Source organism: Salvia miltiorrhiza, chromosome 3, assembly GCF_028751815.1.
Source record: "Salvia miltiorrhiza cultivar Shanhuang (shh) chromosome 3, IMPLAD_Smil_shh, whole genome shotgun sequence".
In the NCBI taxonomy this organism is placed as follows: Eukaryota; Viridiplantae; Streptophyta; class Magnoliopsida; order Lamiales; family Lamiaceae; genus Salvia; species Salvia miltiorrhiza.
Window position 1 is genome coordinate 5,064,619 of NC_080389.1, and position 17,191 is coordinate 5,081,809.

Below are 17,191 nucleotides of genomic sequence, written 5' to 3' on the forward strand. Positions count from 1 at the left end.
AAAGTAAGCTTGAGTCTATTCAATAAATATGTTGATGTGTTGCGGTAGATTCCTAGTCTTCAGATTGGGGCATTCACGGATTCGGAGATGTTTGAGCTTCGGCATTCCACCTTCTTCTATGAAGACGCTCTCCAGTTCATCCAAATCTCGAAGGACCAGGGCTTCGAGGCAGGGGAACCCGTCACACAAAACTAGCATCGTTTCACCCAAGTAAGCTTGTTTCTCTATCTTGAGGAAGAACAACTTTGGAAGCTTACCCAGCTCTGCCATCGGATCATCAACTAACTCGGAACTCATCAACGTGAGGTGAGAAATATTTGGAGGGAACATACGCACAGTTGGACATTTGGATATCGGATTATACAGTTTAAGTTTGGTGAGATTGGCGAGGTGCGGCACAGCTAATGCTATGTCAGTAGGACAACCAAACAACCCTAATATGTGAAGTATGACAAGATTCTGCATCTTCTCCAACGACGCTCTCACTATGATCAACTCTTGACGCTCTATTTGTTCATCAAAACTTATGCCTAATTCACGAAGATGGCAACTACTCGTTAGAGTTGATATGCACTTCATCCAATCCTTGTGGTCAAACACTCAATATCTTTCCACATGTTTATCTTTGTTAGTCCACGGACAAGATATGCGCTGAAGTGACGTAGCCTGTCCATTTCCAGTGAAACTAGTCTTGGGAAATCTACATAGCACCATTTCATGTCTAGAACCTCGAGGTTTCTAAGATGATCAAACCAGCTTGGGAGTTTGATCACACTGCCTCGAGATTTATATATTTTCAAGCACTTCAATCCAATCAATGACCGAAAAGAGTTGGGCAATCTATGAAAGGCAATGTCGTCAAGCTCGAGTGTCTTAAGGAGATGATAGCTCTTCCAGTAATGAGATTGAATGGTCATATTTGGATCCCAAATTCCTTGGACATTATGTAGAAAAAGAGAGCGTACATGCTTATTTTGATTTGACGAGGAAGTCTTAATATTCTCGCCATAGACAACACGATGGCGAGGCTTATAGGATGATTATGATGAAATCCGCATTTCCCTCTTTACTATCTCCAGACCTATTTCCTCCTTTGCTTTTCTTAAGCAAACCTCGCGGACAAGATCATGGAGGCGACAACTTTTGACTTGATCATTGACGTTTAGCTCTTGAATTTGAAGCATGTTTCGATTGATCAACTCATTTAAATAACCTCTCGCTATCTCATCAGTTGTTCTGCTTCCTTCGTGTTGGATCAATCCTTGTGCATCCCATATGTTTACTAGCCTTTTGTTGGGATAGTAAAGTCTTCTTTGAAAAAGGCTAAGCACAAGAAGCACGACTTCAACTGGGGAGACAAATTATGATAACTCAACTCCAAAATTGTTGATACGTCGATTTCAGTTCTCCATAAATAAGAGTTTATTTCGTTAAGAACTTGTTCCCATCCACTCTTGGTTTGTGTTTCCACGAGTAAGGCTGCTACAACGCTGATAGCTAATGGTAGACCATGGCATTTTTCCAAGATTTGTGTGCCCACACTCTCGAATTCTTCTGGACATTTGCTAACTGTGCAACCAATATATGCCTTCTTTAACAACAATTCCCAGCTCTTTTCGGGGTCTAAGAGACTCATCTTGTGCACATATTGATCATACTTTGTAATAATTTTGTTGCGAGTTGTAACCAATAATCTACTTGCTTTATCTGTCCATTAGAGCAACAACTGATTAATTCAAAGAAACAAATTCAACGGTTCCATCGGTCATTACTGCTGAAATATAAATTATATAAAAGGAGAAAAAAGAATAAGGTGTTAACTAATTAGGGCCGTGCTTCAATAAAACCTTTCTGGAGAAAACCCATTGGAAAAAAACACCAGTAAAAGAAAAAATAGTACTCGTCTATTACATAAGAGATTTTATTGGTACTACTAGATGGTTTGATGATTTCCAGGTTGGCTTCGGGATATTGTCTGATGATATTACGTAATATTTTTACCTGGTTTCCGTCTCAAAAACAAATTCAAAGGATAGATTCAAATGTACGTAAAATCTTTTTCATTCATAATTTTTTTATAATTTCAAAATTGCTTACAATAAAACATTTGGGACATGTTTGTTTGGTAGAAAAGTAATGTCAATTGGGAATGTTATTCCTAGGAAAATGATTCCATAGATTCATTTTCTTGTGTTTGAAAACATCAAAAATAATTATTAGGATTCTGAATAATAATAATAATAATAATAATAATAATAATAATAATAATAATAATAATAATAATAATAATAATAATAATAATAATAATAAACGACACAGAATACATACTAAATAAAAGTTTTAGTTTGCATTTTATAAAATAATATTAAATGTAGATGTAAGTAAGAATCTTGAAAATTAAGAAAAAGAATACCTAACAGAAATTAGAGAATAAGAATTCTAGAAAGTTGCACTACTTTCCTTATTGTGAGGATTCTTATTACTTTCTTGATTGATAAAAATTTAACTAAACATAGGAATTTAATATTTTTGAATCAGATTACATTCCCATAATAGAATTCGTGCAAAACAAACGGTAATGTAAGTGTACATTAACGTTAATATTTTGTTTTATTTTCAGCTAGAAAAATAAATTAATAATAGTTTGAAATTATTGCAATATACTCCCTCCGTCCCACTATAAGTGCTCAAAACTTTTCGGCACGAAAATTAAGGAGAAAGTGTAAATTGATTAAAAGTGGTAGGGCCAACATTTTTTTAAGGGTTAAATTTTTTCATTTATGGAAATATGCCACTTATAGTGGGACGGCCCAAAATGGAATACAAACCACTTTTAGTGGGACGGAGGGAGTAGTAAATAACTTAATTTTTTTCAAGTTTAACGTTAATGTAAATCTACATTATAATATATCCATATTATAATTTTCAAAATTTAATAGTATTTTTACTTCACAAATACTCTTGTGCAACCGGTTGCACCGTGCAACTAGTTTCCAGAATGACACTACTTCATTCCGGAAATGACACTTGAACATTTCCAAATCACACTTGAAGATCTTAAAGTGTCGTTTTTATGTTGAAGTAGTGTCATTCAGAAACCAGTTGCACGGTGCAATCGGTTGCACGGGAGAGTGCCTCTTTTTACTTTTATATATGAATATTTATCACTACAGAAATTATTATAGATTTACTTTTGTGAAAAGAATATTGAACTAATTAATAAAAGTTGCTTGAATTTGAACTTTTTTAGTAAAACAAAGTTCTTCGATCATATATACTTTTATAAAGTGATAAATATATATATATATATATATATATATATATAGAGAGATGTAAAAAAAATTGACTACTCAAATTTTACAATATAATAATTATTCAATTACAAAAATTAATTTATGTAAATTAGTTCACTTGCGTGAATGCATACTTTCTTTGCTAGTTTATCTATCTATACTAATAGAAAAAGAACCTAAGACAATCTAAGGCACAACTTGTGGATTACCTATTTTACCCCTGTTATATATATATATATTTAATTATTATATTTATAAAATATAAATCTATTTTGATATACATTTATTTGTCACCTACATTTATTTGTCATCCAAATCTATAAAGAATACTTTATATCTATAGCTATTGATAAGGCTTATAAATAAATATATCCATTCAATAAATTATCTAATAAAACTAATGAATTAATAGATTTTAAACAATAAATTATTAATTAAAATAACATTAATTACACGTACAACGTACGTTCTTTCTGCTAGTAAAATTGGTATGTAAACCTACAGTTGCTAGGTTTTGTCTTTGTTCGGAATTTTCTATAGCCTATAGGATTCTAGTAGGATTAAACTACTTGTATTTTTATTAAATAAAAATTAAAACTATGAATTGAAAATCTAAAAATTAATTTAGAGAATAATGAATAGTACTTCCTCCGTCCCACGAATCTTGACACGTTTGGATTTGGCACAAGAATTAAGAAGTTGTAGATTAGTGTTTTAAGTGTGTAGTTAATAAAATATAAAAGTGATAAAGTAGGAGAGAGAAGGTAATAAAAGTGATAAAGTAGGAGAGAGAGAGTAATAAAAGTGATAATGTAAGAGAGAGAAGGTAATAATTATTACCCAAAATGGAAACGTGTCAAGATTCATGGGACGGCCCAAAAAGGAAAACGTGTCAAGATTCGTGGGACGAAGGGAGTAATTTAAGTGGATGAAGTCGAACATTACTGAAAAAAATAAATATTGCATAGAATCAAAATCAAATTAATTAGAATAGGTTAATTTGTTCTAAATCCACAATCTTTATCCAGATTTTGGTTTTTCCCATAAACTTTGAATTTTTGGTGTAAATACATCATCTTTGGATTATGTTTGGTTTTTCCCATACCCATTCTTAGTAATTGCAAATCAGCCCCAAAATAAACCTAAATTGCATAATGACCCCACCATAATATAATACCAAGACAAAATACCCTCATTATGATTTTTTAAAAACAGTTTAACACGTAATCAGGCCCAACATGCTTCCGTAACACTTCGAAATAAATCTTAAATTTAAACCAACATTATACCTTTGTCGACTGGTCTTCTTCAGGAGTCGGTCTTGTTGCGTTTTACGGCTCGTCTGCCCACCTGGCACGCACCAACCACACACTCGCAAGAGATGGTTGCAACCCTTCTCCTTCACTAAGTGTCGACTCAATACTTTGTTGGAAAAATAAAGATAAATTTTTACTCAATCGGAATAGTTGGACAAAAACTAAGCGTTAATAGAGGAATTATATAATAATTAATTTATTTCATAAAATACTCCCCAAGGGAGGAGACTAACTTGTTTTAGCTACTCATAGTAGCTAACACTTGTGTACATAAAATAAAAAGAAACTTGAAACTAAAACGAAAAACTTTGAAAATAAAATTAAAAATTACAAAGATAAATTCAAGAGAGAGGAAGTGATGTGTGAAATTGTTGTGATTTTCGGATGTCCTTCTTCTCTCCAGCACTTGGGTTTATATAGAGGTCTGAATCCCTCTATTATTGCTCGGCTGTTGGCCTCGGATTCTTTCTTCGTGGCCAGCTTGCTTGAAATTGACAGCCACCTTCTTTTGTCGGCCTTGATTGCCGACATTTATTGGTGTCATCACATGGTGCTGGACCCTTGCTCTATCGCTTTGTGATAATGCTGGTAGGGGTCGGCTGCTTTTCCTTCCACTCACGTTTGTCCTGGAGCGTTTGGTGAGTGGTCCTCCTGTCATTCTACCCACTTTTGTCGTTTCTTTTGTGGGTGCGATCCTTGCTGTGAATCACATGAGTCACTTTGCTTTGTCGGCCACCTTACTTTTTTGGTGCCCGAGGGGTTCTTCCTTTTGGAGTCTGACGCTCGTCATGTTCATCAGACCGGAACCTCCTTCTGTCAGGTTTCGGGAAGAAACCTTTGCCGAATTCTGGCTCCTTCTGCGACGAACATTGATCGCAGATTTTCTCGATCCACTGGCCCAGATGAGCCATGTTGCAGAATTTGCGACGAGTCTCCTTGCTCCCCGCAATCTTGTTGTCCCATATCGTTTGCCTCTTATTTTCGAAAGATTTTTCGGCAAACTGGGTTGTTGTTCCTGTCATTGTATTAACCAGGAACGATCCTAGATCCGAGCTCTGAAAGAACTTGAATCTGGACTTCATTTTGTCCATCTCTGTAAGACAGACCCATATACCCCATGCTCGTCTCGTGGAGATTTGATCCTCCTTGAATGTTGAAACGATTGCGGCCTGGAAATCGGGAACTTTGATTCGGTTCAAGGCTCCCGTATCAGGTCTCCGAAGCTTGATGAAGTGGAAAGCTTCATGGACCCCTTTTCCCACGGGTTCTGGTGCTGCGCTGAAGAAGTACAGTTTCAGAACATCTCCCCGTTTAAGGGACTCGTTGTTCTCCCATGCCTCAAACACCGTTCTTTAGATCCATTTGGGTAGACCCTTGATTTCGTTGAAGGCTGGAGAGGTGGTATAGACTGAGGCTAATGCCCCAAACTCATACCATTCCTTGACGTCGTTCGGATTGGCTCCTGGAGTCATCCAAACTCTTGGATATTTTCCTGCAACATCAACCCGGCAATTTCCCGGATTAATGCCCCTTCTTGTGAGAAGTTTCTCCCACCTGTCTTGATACATCTGCCAAGAAGGAGAAAAATCAATAAAATTAGTATCAACCTTAACTTGGCCTGTCATGGGCCTAAGATTGATCTCTTCCTCTTTTACCCCAGAGGTGGAGGGTTGACATGTTGATTCAGGGTGTGACCCCTTAACAACATCTTTTCCTTTGGACTCCGGCTGTAAAACCGGCGCCTTAGGACTCGTGCTAGGGGTACTTGAATCCCCTGCTACAGGTAATCCGCCCTGTACGGAAAGCATTGCTTTAATCCGATCTTCTCGGATAACGCGCAAGAGCGGCTTGTTGAGAACTTCCTGAAGATTGAACATCTTCATGAAGCAAACATCGATTTGGTTGGATACTTGGGCTTCATCAGCCGCTTGTATCTTTCCCGCTTGTTTAGTGTGAAGAACACACTTTTGCCATTCTTGTTGTAGCAGCTCTAGACTTTCAAAGAGCTGCCCCTATATTGCCTCGATGGCCTCCACTTCAGGGAGCTCCATCCCTTGTAAGGAAATCTGCAAGAACATTCTGATCAGATTTCAAGATGACAATATCATAATCATAATATTGGCATTCTGCTTGCCATCTAAGCAATCTAGCCTTTTTAGGTTTAGATTCAATCTTTTTTGTTAAGAAAGCTTTAACGTTAGTGTTATCTACTTTCAAAACGAATTTTTTAGCAAGTAAGAAAAGCGGCCATTTTTTAAACGCCTTTCGCACTGCAAAGAATTCCTTCTCGTTGATGTGCCATCGCACAGCTTCGTCGTCGGAGAAAAGACCGCTACAGTATCTGCAAGGTTCTTCTCCATAAGGGGTGATCTTAGTAAGCACGGCTGCCCACCAGAAATCACTCGCGTCGGTGTAGAGGACCAAGTCATCCTCGTCTTGTGGTATTGAAAGTTTCGGGAGATTTTTACAAATTTCTTTCAACTTCTTCATACCCTCCCGATGTTCCTCCTTCCATATGAATGGAACATCTTTCTTCAGTAAAGGACTGAAGATTTTCCGGTGCTCTGCAAGATTTTTGATAAACATTCCTGCAAAGTTAACAACTCCGAGAAAGCTTTGGAGCTGCTTCTTTTCTTTAAGATCCTCTGGAAATCCCTGGACCTTTTCCACAATATGATCTTGCAGAATTATCCCAGATTCATCGATCTCGATCCCCAGAAACTCCATCTTCTGGGTGGCTATGACTGCCTTCTTTTCTGACAGCACTAGTCCTTCTTGTTGACAAACATCCGCAAAGATCTCCAGATGCCTGACATGTTCATGAATGTTTTTTGATGCAATAAGGATGTCATCAATGTAAACAAACATAAACGAAGAATAATCTTTGAAGAGATTATCCATCTTCCTTTGGAATATCTGAGGCGCGTTGGCTAACCCCATTGGCATGACATTCCAGACATAATGTCCCTGTGGAGTTGAGAAGGCTGTGAACTTCTTACTCTCTTCCTCCATGCGAATCTGGTAGAATCCTGATTTGCAATCAAATTTTGAGAATACCCTTGCACTTCTGATGCAGTTGATGAGGTGTTCTCTACTTGGGATGAAGTATCCGTCAAACTCAAGAATGTCATTAATCCCTTTATAATTAATGACCAATCTTGGCTTTCCTCGCTTGATCTCCCCATGATTTCTCACCAGAAATCCAGGACTGCTGTAGGGTGATCTTCCTTCTTCGATCAGCTTCAAATCAAGGTGTTCCTTGATTATACTCATCATATCCTGTTGATCTTGAGGGTTCATCAGGATAGGTCTGTACCTTACGAACTCATGCTCCTTTCCAGTTTTAACTTTCAAGGTTGCTCTGAGCTGGTTCTTGTCCCACCATGCCAAAGGATCCTCGTGGTAACACTTCTGGATTCTCCTTTTGACGTCGGCTATGGACACCTGTTCTTCTTCCTTGATATCTTTGTGTGATATCAGGGATACTTTGAGGATTTGAGTTTCTTCCTCAGAGAGATTTGGGAATGCCTCAGTTCTGCATTTGAGCAAAACTTCTCTGAATCTCCTTTGATCCTTCATATGGGGTCTCCGGAGTCTGCCATCATCACCACGCTTGCTGCGGAATTTGATTGGCATTGATCGATGAAAAGCTCCATTGAGCCTTTGCACAATGATTTTGTGATCACAATTGGTTGTGAACACTAGCCTCCTGGCTTCATTGTCCTGTATGTACCTCTTGAAGCTTTACAGAAATTTATTTTCGAATAATATATCTGCTCCGGTATCATGGAAATAAATTGGTGGAGTCTTGACCTTGTACCAAGGTGTCTGTCCTGCTCCGCCGATCAATATTTCCGTTTGTTTTACTCCCTTTGATAGAAGCAAAATCTTCTTGGAGAAATCCCTTCCTGCAATTCGAGGTAGATCTTCTTCCACTTCTGCTGGAAAAACTCCTCGTTTTAATGTACAGATTTCTGCTCCCGAATCCACATAAGCAGCAAAATATTCTGCTTTGAATTTCTCATATAACATCCCTACAGAGATGTATATCGAGAATGGACTTGTCATTGGATCATCAATCTTTGGCGGCCGATTGTGATCTCCATTCCTCCTGATTTCTATGACCATGGCTGAAATTTGTCAAGGAAATCTCGTCCTAAAATCAGGACGTCTGCTTCTTGTCCGGCTTGGCCTTCGGCCTGGATTTCAAAGCCTCCAACCTCCAGAGTTCCGATGTATCGGTTGCTTCCTGGATTTGCCAAATAATACAACGAGCTACAAGGAAACTTGTTCTCCTTGTTAGTTGTATCAAATCTTGTGGAAACCTGTCTCCATCCTTCGGGACATTTGAGCTTAACTCTCATGTCTGGAGCTGGTGTTTCCTAAATCGCCCTTCTCTCATATGAATGAGAGAAATTTCTTGTTATAGGCCCTGAAGTTAGCCTATTTCCTTAGAATGATAGCCTTGGTGCTCCTAGTCTGAGACTCTGAGTATGGCTAAGCACCGGCTTGTCTCCAATGTCGATGTCGATTTCTCTGATCTGAGGAATCTCCACTCGGTTTGGATTGACTGCCTTGGCCACTTCCTTGAATATTTCTGGAATTTCAATATATTCTCTTCCCAGAAATAATTCTGTGTGATGGGAATTTGATAAGGCATACGAGACTTGATAAGTCAGTGAGTATGGCCTATTTTCATCCGTCATGTATTCCTTCTTCTTGTAGTCCTGATAGAGAGTCAGGGCTCGGCTGAAGGATGAATCTTGCAAATTATAAGCGATTTGTGGATAGAACTCGGTTATAATCTTCTTAGCATAGAGATTGCCTGAAAAAGCTCCCAGAATTGATCCTCTGGCATCTCTGATCCTTTTGTCGCAAAGTGCGACATCAATTGGTTGGTCCGTCCCTGGGAAAAGGGAAGATTTGATTACCAACTGAATTGCTCCAATATGAATCCATTTCATCGTATTTGCGACTTCTGGCTTCATTTTCTTGAGATCCTGCCTTATTTCTTCGGCTGGAACCAGCTGGATTTCCACCTGATTACTTGTGATCTCAATTGGAAGCGCCATTTCTTGGCTTGTGACGCCAAAATAGACATGATGCTTCCTTTTAGTTGGAATCAAGCTGGTTAAAACTCGATTCAATCTTCCATTGGAAAACCCTTGATAGGTTTGAACCTCTTCGGTTTCCTTCTTGAGTTTTCTCACGAGCTTCTTCACCACTTCTTCTTGTGGAATCAGGAAATGGCTGGTAAATCCATTCTGATCCTCCTTCTGGGTGTGGTGAACCTCTTGCTCCTCTTTAGTCTGACTCGTCTCCGGTTGATCCATCGGTCATCTCCGAATCCTCAGAACTAAAGACCTCTTCTTGCTCATATATACTCTCATCAGAGGATATATCTTTGAATTGATACACGGGTATCAATTCCTGGTGGTAGATAGCGTCTTCGATATCCGGTGTGGATTCGAATCTTCTTATCTTCCTTTTCTCGTTGTCTGGGCAATTGGTTGAAATATGCCCCTTTGCACCGCACGTCCAGCAGTTGCAATCTTTAAAACTTTCATTTGCCTTAGTTTGGGTACGTCTGAAAGTTTTTCTCGTCGGGATTCTCTTTTGATTTGAGAATTGGTTTCTTGATGGTCCGCTCCGTTGGCCTGACTTGTAGGAGCGCGCCTTCTGTCTGGTCCACATAGTTCTTGGCTTCCAAGAACTTCTTCTAGACTTTCTTTCATAGGGTTGGTACCTATGCTTCTTTCGGCTCCTCTTTTGATACAGCAACTCAGCACCAATCTCTGTTGGAAGATCAATGTTGTCGCATATCAATAATGGAGATCTTTTATTGAGTTTCCTCAATTTCTTGAGATTCCTCTGGTCCGCTGCCTTCTGACACCATTCGGACAGCTTCTTGTGAACATAAGACATCCTTCTTGATGCACTATCAAGTGGATATTCTCCAGGTGAAACGTACTCGTTGGTGAGCATCTCCCTCCATGGACTTGGAAACTTTGTGAAAAAGAGGTCCTTGGCAGTTCGATCATCCACCACCCCCATATGGACATATAGGGTGTATAGGCGCAGAAATTCATCGAGAGCTTTTGGCTCTAGCACAACCAATCTTAGATTGTAGAGTGCCTGATGATATTTCTTTTGCTTTTCTTCTGCAGATCCTTCGAAAAAACCCATTCCAAGAAAATGGATTTTAATCTGCTTGGTAGCCAACGTAAGAATTTCAGCCGCCGATGTGTGGCCGAACAATTCATTCTTTCCTTTGGTGTCGGCTCTATCCCAGAATTGTTTTGCCATGCCCGCAAAACTTGCCTCGAAGATTTTGACAAATTCTTCTTTGTCATATTCGATCGTGGCAATCACAATCTTCATTGCTGAAGCCCATTCATCGATGAGTCCTTCCCAATCTTTGAAACTGGCTTCATCAAGGTTGAGAATCAATCCGTATGGATGGATTGGTTCAAGTGTGGCCTTTCCTACGTACAGGAGTATCCCACATCTGTGGCCTGCGTCTTCTGGTTCGTTGGTAATGGCTTGCATCATCTGAAGCCCCACCCCTCTTTGACGAATCTCCTTCTTGGTGCTCAGGTTTGGGCACCTCAAGGTTGGGCACCTCATCTTCTTGGTTCATTTTTAGATCCACCATGTTGAGGTTAGCAAAAGATTCTGCTAACTCCTGTAGATCTTCTAATCCGATTCGATCAAGGCTATTCATTTGCCTTTCATGATTCGAATTATGTCCTCTGGTGTCAGCTCCTTGGGTGCTGCATCGAGTGGCAATGGATACGTCGGGTCTTTGGACCATTTTTTCCGGATTTTTCCGGAACATGGTTTTCGCCGTTCTATCTCCTCCATTCTTTTCTGGATATCACGCAAGAGGGTTAATATTTCCTCTTGTTTGAGTGATATTCTGCTTAGCTCCATCGGTAGATCGTATAGCTTGACGCCATAATATTCCACCGTCTTCTGGATCTCCCGCAAATTGACGTTGTCGGAAGAGCTTGGCTCGATCTTGTGGTAGCTTGGAAAAGCTACTCCCGCCTTGTCTTTTGGTTCCATCAGTCGTGTGACTGATGGGCCTCATCTCTGGTTCGTTCAATCGCCGTTCTTATTCCGACGATTCCCATGAGAGTCTCATGGTAAGATTGAATACCCGTGATGATATCACGAATAATTTCCGCTTCTTCTCCTCGCCGAATGTTTGTTACGAGGGCTCGATTATTCCAGTTTAGATCGTCTATAAGATGAGTAGTTTCTCTCTCCAAATTTTGAAGAGAATTCCTGTAAACAATACATCTCGGACACTCGTCCGGATCCATAATTTCTAATGGAGTCTCCTCCCACATGGGTTAATCATAAAATAAATTAATAATTAAATAATTCCTCTATTAAAACCCGCTCTGATACCATTTTAGACTAGGATCTTTTAAACTGTTTTTTGCTTAACAGTACGTGGCATTGTCTCACAGTCCAGACCCAGATTACAAAGTAATCTATCGGGCACGAGGAAAGTTTCCAGCCTATATACCATTTAAGCCCAATCTTAAACATGTTTTAGGTATAAATTGTCTTTAGGTCAAAAATCAAAAGTTTTAGGGGTCAAAGTACAAATAATTTTATAATGGGGTTATTTTTTGAATATCAAAACTTGGTTTATGGGAAATTCCAAACAACAAAATAGTTTATGTATTTATACCCAACTTTCATAGTTCATGGGAAATTCCAAAATTTAGGCAAAGATTATGGTTTTAAACCAAATTATCCCTAATAAGGAATAGGCAAAATGGTATGGTTACCTTGTTGATGTGGGAAAGCAGTGATGAGAGATTCCAAATGTTCCTTCTCCCACACATCATCCAGAACTATCAAATATGATTTTCCCTCCAATTGCTTGTAAAGCATTTCTTGAAGCTTTTGTAGGAGGTATCGATTGTCCTTCATCGTCTCCTCCAATTCACGCACCTTTTGTTTGTCAGAGCCCGGCAGATCGAAGATAAGCTGCTTGATGGTCTCTTGTGGTGTAAATTCACTCGACACCACAACCCAACCACGACGTTCGAATGGACCAGCAACGACGTCAGGGTGGTTGTATATTTCCCGGGCAAGTGTAGATTTCCCGATCCCGCCCATACCCTCTAAAACCGCAATGCAAAGCCCTTTCTTCTCATGCAGAATTGATTCCTGCAGCAGCTTTTTCAAATCATCTTCAACGCCCACAAGGTGTTCGTTCTTTTGCCAAGGACACAACCGCCGCCGCATTTCAATTTGCCATCTCGATGCCGACTCAGCTGCCTCTCCGAGATCCTTGATCCCGTACCTCTCGCGGCTTTTGTCAATGGCATCAAGCCTAGCTTGGATCGACTCAATCTCATCTCCAATTTTGTCGAGGTGGTGCATACGCTTCGGGAAGGTTGTACATCTTTTGATAAGCCCCCCATTCTTGGCACTCTCAACGTTGAGAAGGAAGATCTCGATGGTATCTTGGGCATCTTGAGCCAACTCTCTGATATTCGAGATCCAATTACGCACGCTCTCGTCTTCAAATTGCTTTTTGTTGGCGTCTTTGAGAAAGGATTGCATCCTCTTCAGCTCCTCTCTCAGCAACTCCACCTTTCCCTCGACGCCTTGCAGGGATTTAACCTTCTGAATCAACTGATTGCCCAGTAGTTCGACCACAGATGAGATTGCCGCTTCAGCTGCCATAATGATCGATGACAAAATTGCTCTCTAAAATTTTCTGATGCCAAACTTTTCACCATTTTAGGGCTTAATTAAATATGGCAAACAAGCGAACACTTTATTCCAATCTTCATAATCATAAGGGTGTAAAGTAAACACTCCAAACTAGGTACCACTTTTATTCTAATCTTCGTAAGGCTGTAAAGCAAATATATATGCCCCACAAATTTAAAGTAGAAACCACTTAAAAAAGCTTATATAAGAATTTTTTTTAGGGGGTAAAAAAAGATCTATAGATTATTTATATTATCTTGTGAAATGATATACTCCATCCGTCTCCGAAAAACATGCGGTTGTGTGGGTGACACGAGCACGAGTGTATTGTGAGTGGAATCATTAAACAAAAAGTAATGGTGGATCATGATGTTTTTTTTGTGAATAAGTATCAAAAGTAAGATTTAAAAAAAATAAAGAGATTATGGTGGGTGGGATAGTGTTCAAAAATGGAAAGTGCGTGTTTTTAAGTGACAGCCTAAAATGACAAAATGTGCATATTTTTCGGAGATGGAGGAAGTATATTTTTCTACTTCCTATCTCTAGCTAGGCTTGAATATTTTTATTAGTTTGGCTTTCAACTCTACGATTAATTCTATTTCTCATTGGTAAAAGATTTGGTATAAAAGAAATTCGATGTATTTGACGTAGTTTTAGCGTAGAATTTATTCTTAACTGTCTTGACGATCTTGATTATACCTTTGTTTATTTCCTAGCTCTGCCTAGATTATCAAGTATTACTTGAGTTTTGATTATGTGAATATATATACGAACTATGGTTTTATAATATTAGGTTGCGTTCTCTTTAATTTCATTGATAAATTTATCTATACTAATAGAAAAAGAGCCTAAGCATTATATGGGACAACTTGTGGATTGCCTATTTTACCCCTTTACATATTTTATATTATAAACTCTACATATTTTATATTATAAATCAAAAACTAATATTTTAAGTGGATTCGAAACCAATGTGAAAAAGTGGAAACGAAAACTACTAAATATAATTTTTAAATTTAACACAAATTAATATTAATGGACGTAATCTAGCACATCACCAATATGTATTGCATTAGAATTCTACCTTCACAAGGCATCCTCTTCTTCCTCTCCAAAACCCACCCACAAGAGCAGATATTAGTTCTCCCAATCTCCGGCAGGTCACCGCCGTCGATCGGAATTTCACAATTTGCTCCGCAGGTCGCCGCTGTCGACTGGAATTTCACAATTTGCTCCGCACATAGGTACGCCTATCATATTATATTCATTGTTTTCAGTATGAAGTACGCCTATCATATTATATTCATTGTTTTCAGTATGAATCGATTTGCTGGTATTTGATGGTGATATTACCAATGCGCTGATTTACTTTGTTTTGGTTGTTTGATTGATGTTTATTCTGTTCTGGTATATCTGAACTACAAGTTTAGGATGAGGCCGATTTCAAGATGTGGAGGTGGCTCCATGAAAACTGGCCATGAAATTCTTGTTATTTCCTTGTTTACCACTGATCTGTGAAGCACTGCTTTGTATTTCCCATTGCTCATGTATCTAAGATTATCAATCCCAATAATAAACTAAGATATAATTAATGAAAGCATGCAAAAAGATGATTGTAATTAATGCACGGTGGTGTTGCAATCTATCTCTAAGCCTAATAACTATTTTGTATCCCCAAAAGCTTTGATTTAATTACAGTTCAGAATTCCAAAAGCATGTCGTTTAACTCTGAGTTTAGTGACCATGTTCTAAATCAATAAACCTGTCTGGCTTTGCTTAGTTTCATGTTTTTGTTAGACTTTGTTTATATAAGTTTTTCAGGTGTGTTTTTCTTGTGGATCCCACGTGATAAAGTGAGAGTAATTTGCATGTGGTGGTGGGGTGGATTTAGGCTTTGATGAGGAATCAAAGAATGAGATTCATATCAACAATCTCTATTAGTAGAAGAAAAATGATCTCATGTAGTATATTTCACCTCTCATAAATTTCATAATTTTAATTGTCTTTGTTGTTTTTGGAAATAGCAATATACATTTTTTATTTTTAAAATATTTGTTGATTTTAATATAAATTTTTTATTATGATTGCTAATTCGTTATTACATTTGACAAAAAGTAGAAAATATTTCATGTTCATGATAGAAAACGGAAAAAATAAACTTTATTATACCATATTTGCAGGACACATGTATCCAAAGGTTCTGAATGTTCAGTTATGTCCTCAAATTTTTGTTTTGGTCATTTAGGCTGATTTATAAGTTATGCAAATTTTTGGGTTTGTAGAATGGCCTTTATTTAATTAGTTGTGAAAGTTAGGCCTTGATAAAATATAATGATATAGTAATTGTTTTGCTGCCATATCAATATGTTTATATTTATTTGATTAGAGTTATACTTATAATTATTATTAACATTCCTTTTTGTTGTTATTTTATTATTATTATTTATTATTTTTGTGTTACAGAATAAATATTTATTTGCAGGATTTTAAAATTTATATACACTAATTATGAACATGGAAGTCACATTGCGCAAAACAAGCTCATCTTCAGGTATTTTCTATAGCATGAGCGCACAAGCTTCTAAGTTCTAAGTATTTATATTAAGGGATATATATATATATATAGACACCACATATAATCACCACATATCACACGATATGAGCACAAATCAAAATATTCTTTAAATTGATATATTTATATTTATATATTGCAGCTAATGAGGTATATAGACAAAGAAAAAATCTACAAGTGATTTGAATTGTAAGTATTACATTCTTTTAAGATAAAAATACGTTTAATACATTATGATAAACTATTAATGTTTTTTTAATTATATTGTTTATCTATTTAGGTTCATTGCTACATGAATTGAAAAATGTACCCAATTGCATTCATTGTGGTGTAAGAAGATTTGAATATGAACCTTCTACTTTTTGTTGTGATAATTAATGGGAAAGTTAAACTTGCGTTTTCTGAAGTTCCTCCGGAGTTGGATGAATTGTTTACAGCCCAGTCAGAAGAAGCTATTAATTTCACAAGGAATATTCGTGCTTATAATAGTATATTCTCATTTACTTCGTTCGGTGTAAAATTAGATAAAGAATTGTCATCTGCAAGACGGGGAGTTTATTCTTTTCGAGCACAAGGCAAGGTTTACATGATCTTCCTGGATTGGTCCCACAATATACGTCTCCAACGTTTTTCAGCTATACTTTTATGACACATAAAATGAGGTTGAGAACAGAATTAACATAATGCAAAATCAAGTTTTGTCAGAAGCAGTTGTACAGATGTTCATAAAAATTTTAGAGATCAACCCGTATGCAAAATTCTTTCGAAGATTGAAAGATTATCCTTCAATGGACAATGTTCAACTTCATATTTCTAAAGATGTCAACTTAGATCAACGAGTATATAATTCTTCACGTGCAGATCAAGTTGCAGCTATATGGGTTGAGGGAAATAATGAAAATATCCCATTGGAGCGGGATATTGTAGTTCATGCTCATTCCGGCGACAGACATAGAATAAAGCATTATTATGGATGTTATGATCCATTGCAATATCCACTTCTTTTTTCAATGGGCGAAATAGGTTGACATCAAAACATTAGAAAGATTGATCCAGCATCTTTGGTTCTTAACACAAATTCTGTTTCTACTTCTACTTCATTAGCAAGAACCATAAATGCAAGCGATATTATCTCCAATGAAGAACAAAGTATCTCTATTAACTTTTTATAAAATGATTTTTTTTTTAAATTAGGAAAAAACCCACTCACACTCTAGCTCCTAGGGTGACTCGAACCCCCGACCTATTCGTTGGAGGAGAAGCGTCTT

General features: G+C 37.6%; 1 protein-coding gene and 1 long non-coding RNA gene across 3 annotated transcripts; one reads left to right on the forward strand and one right to left on the reverse strand.

Moving 5' to 3' along the window:
• Window positions 1-15: 15 nt before the first annotated feature.
• LOC131018178 (probable disease resistance protein At1g59620) lies at window positions 16-13,343 on the reverse strand. The gene is made up of 3 exons (XM_057946898.1): window positions 12,415-13,343; window positions 1,510-1,707; window positions 16-530 (listed from the first exon to the last, which is right to left on the reverse strand). The coding sequence occupies exons 1-3, from the start codon at window positions 13,319-13,321 to the stop codon at window positions 16-18; spliced, it is 1,620 nt and encodes a 539-aa protein (XP_057802881.1). The 5' UTR covers window positions 13,322-13,343.
• Window positions 13,344-14,279: 936 nt separating this feature from the next.
• On the forward strand, window positions 14,280-16,968 carry LOC131017155 (uncharacterized). Of its 2 annotated transcripts, XR_009099455.1 has the most exons (4): window positions 14,280-14,595; window positions 15,834-15,902; window positions 16,066-16,112; window positions 16,448-16,712. It is a non-coding gene; the product is annotated as an uncharacterized LOC131017155 (long non-coding RNA). The 2 variants fall into 2 exon arrangements; XR_009099456.1 differs by lacking the exons at window positions 16,066-16,112; window positions 16,448-16,712 and adding an exon at window positions 16,785-16,968.
• Window positions 16,969-17,191: the final 223 nt, after the last annotated feature.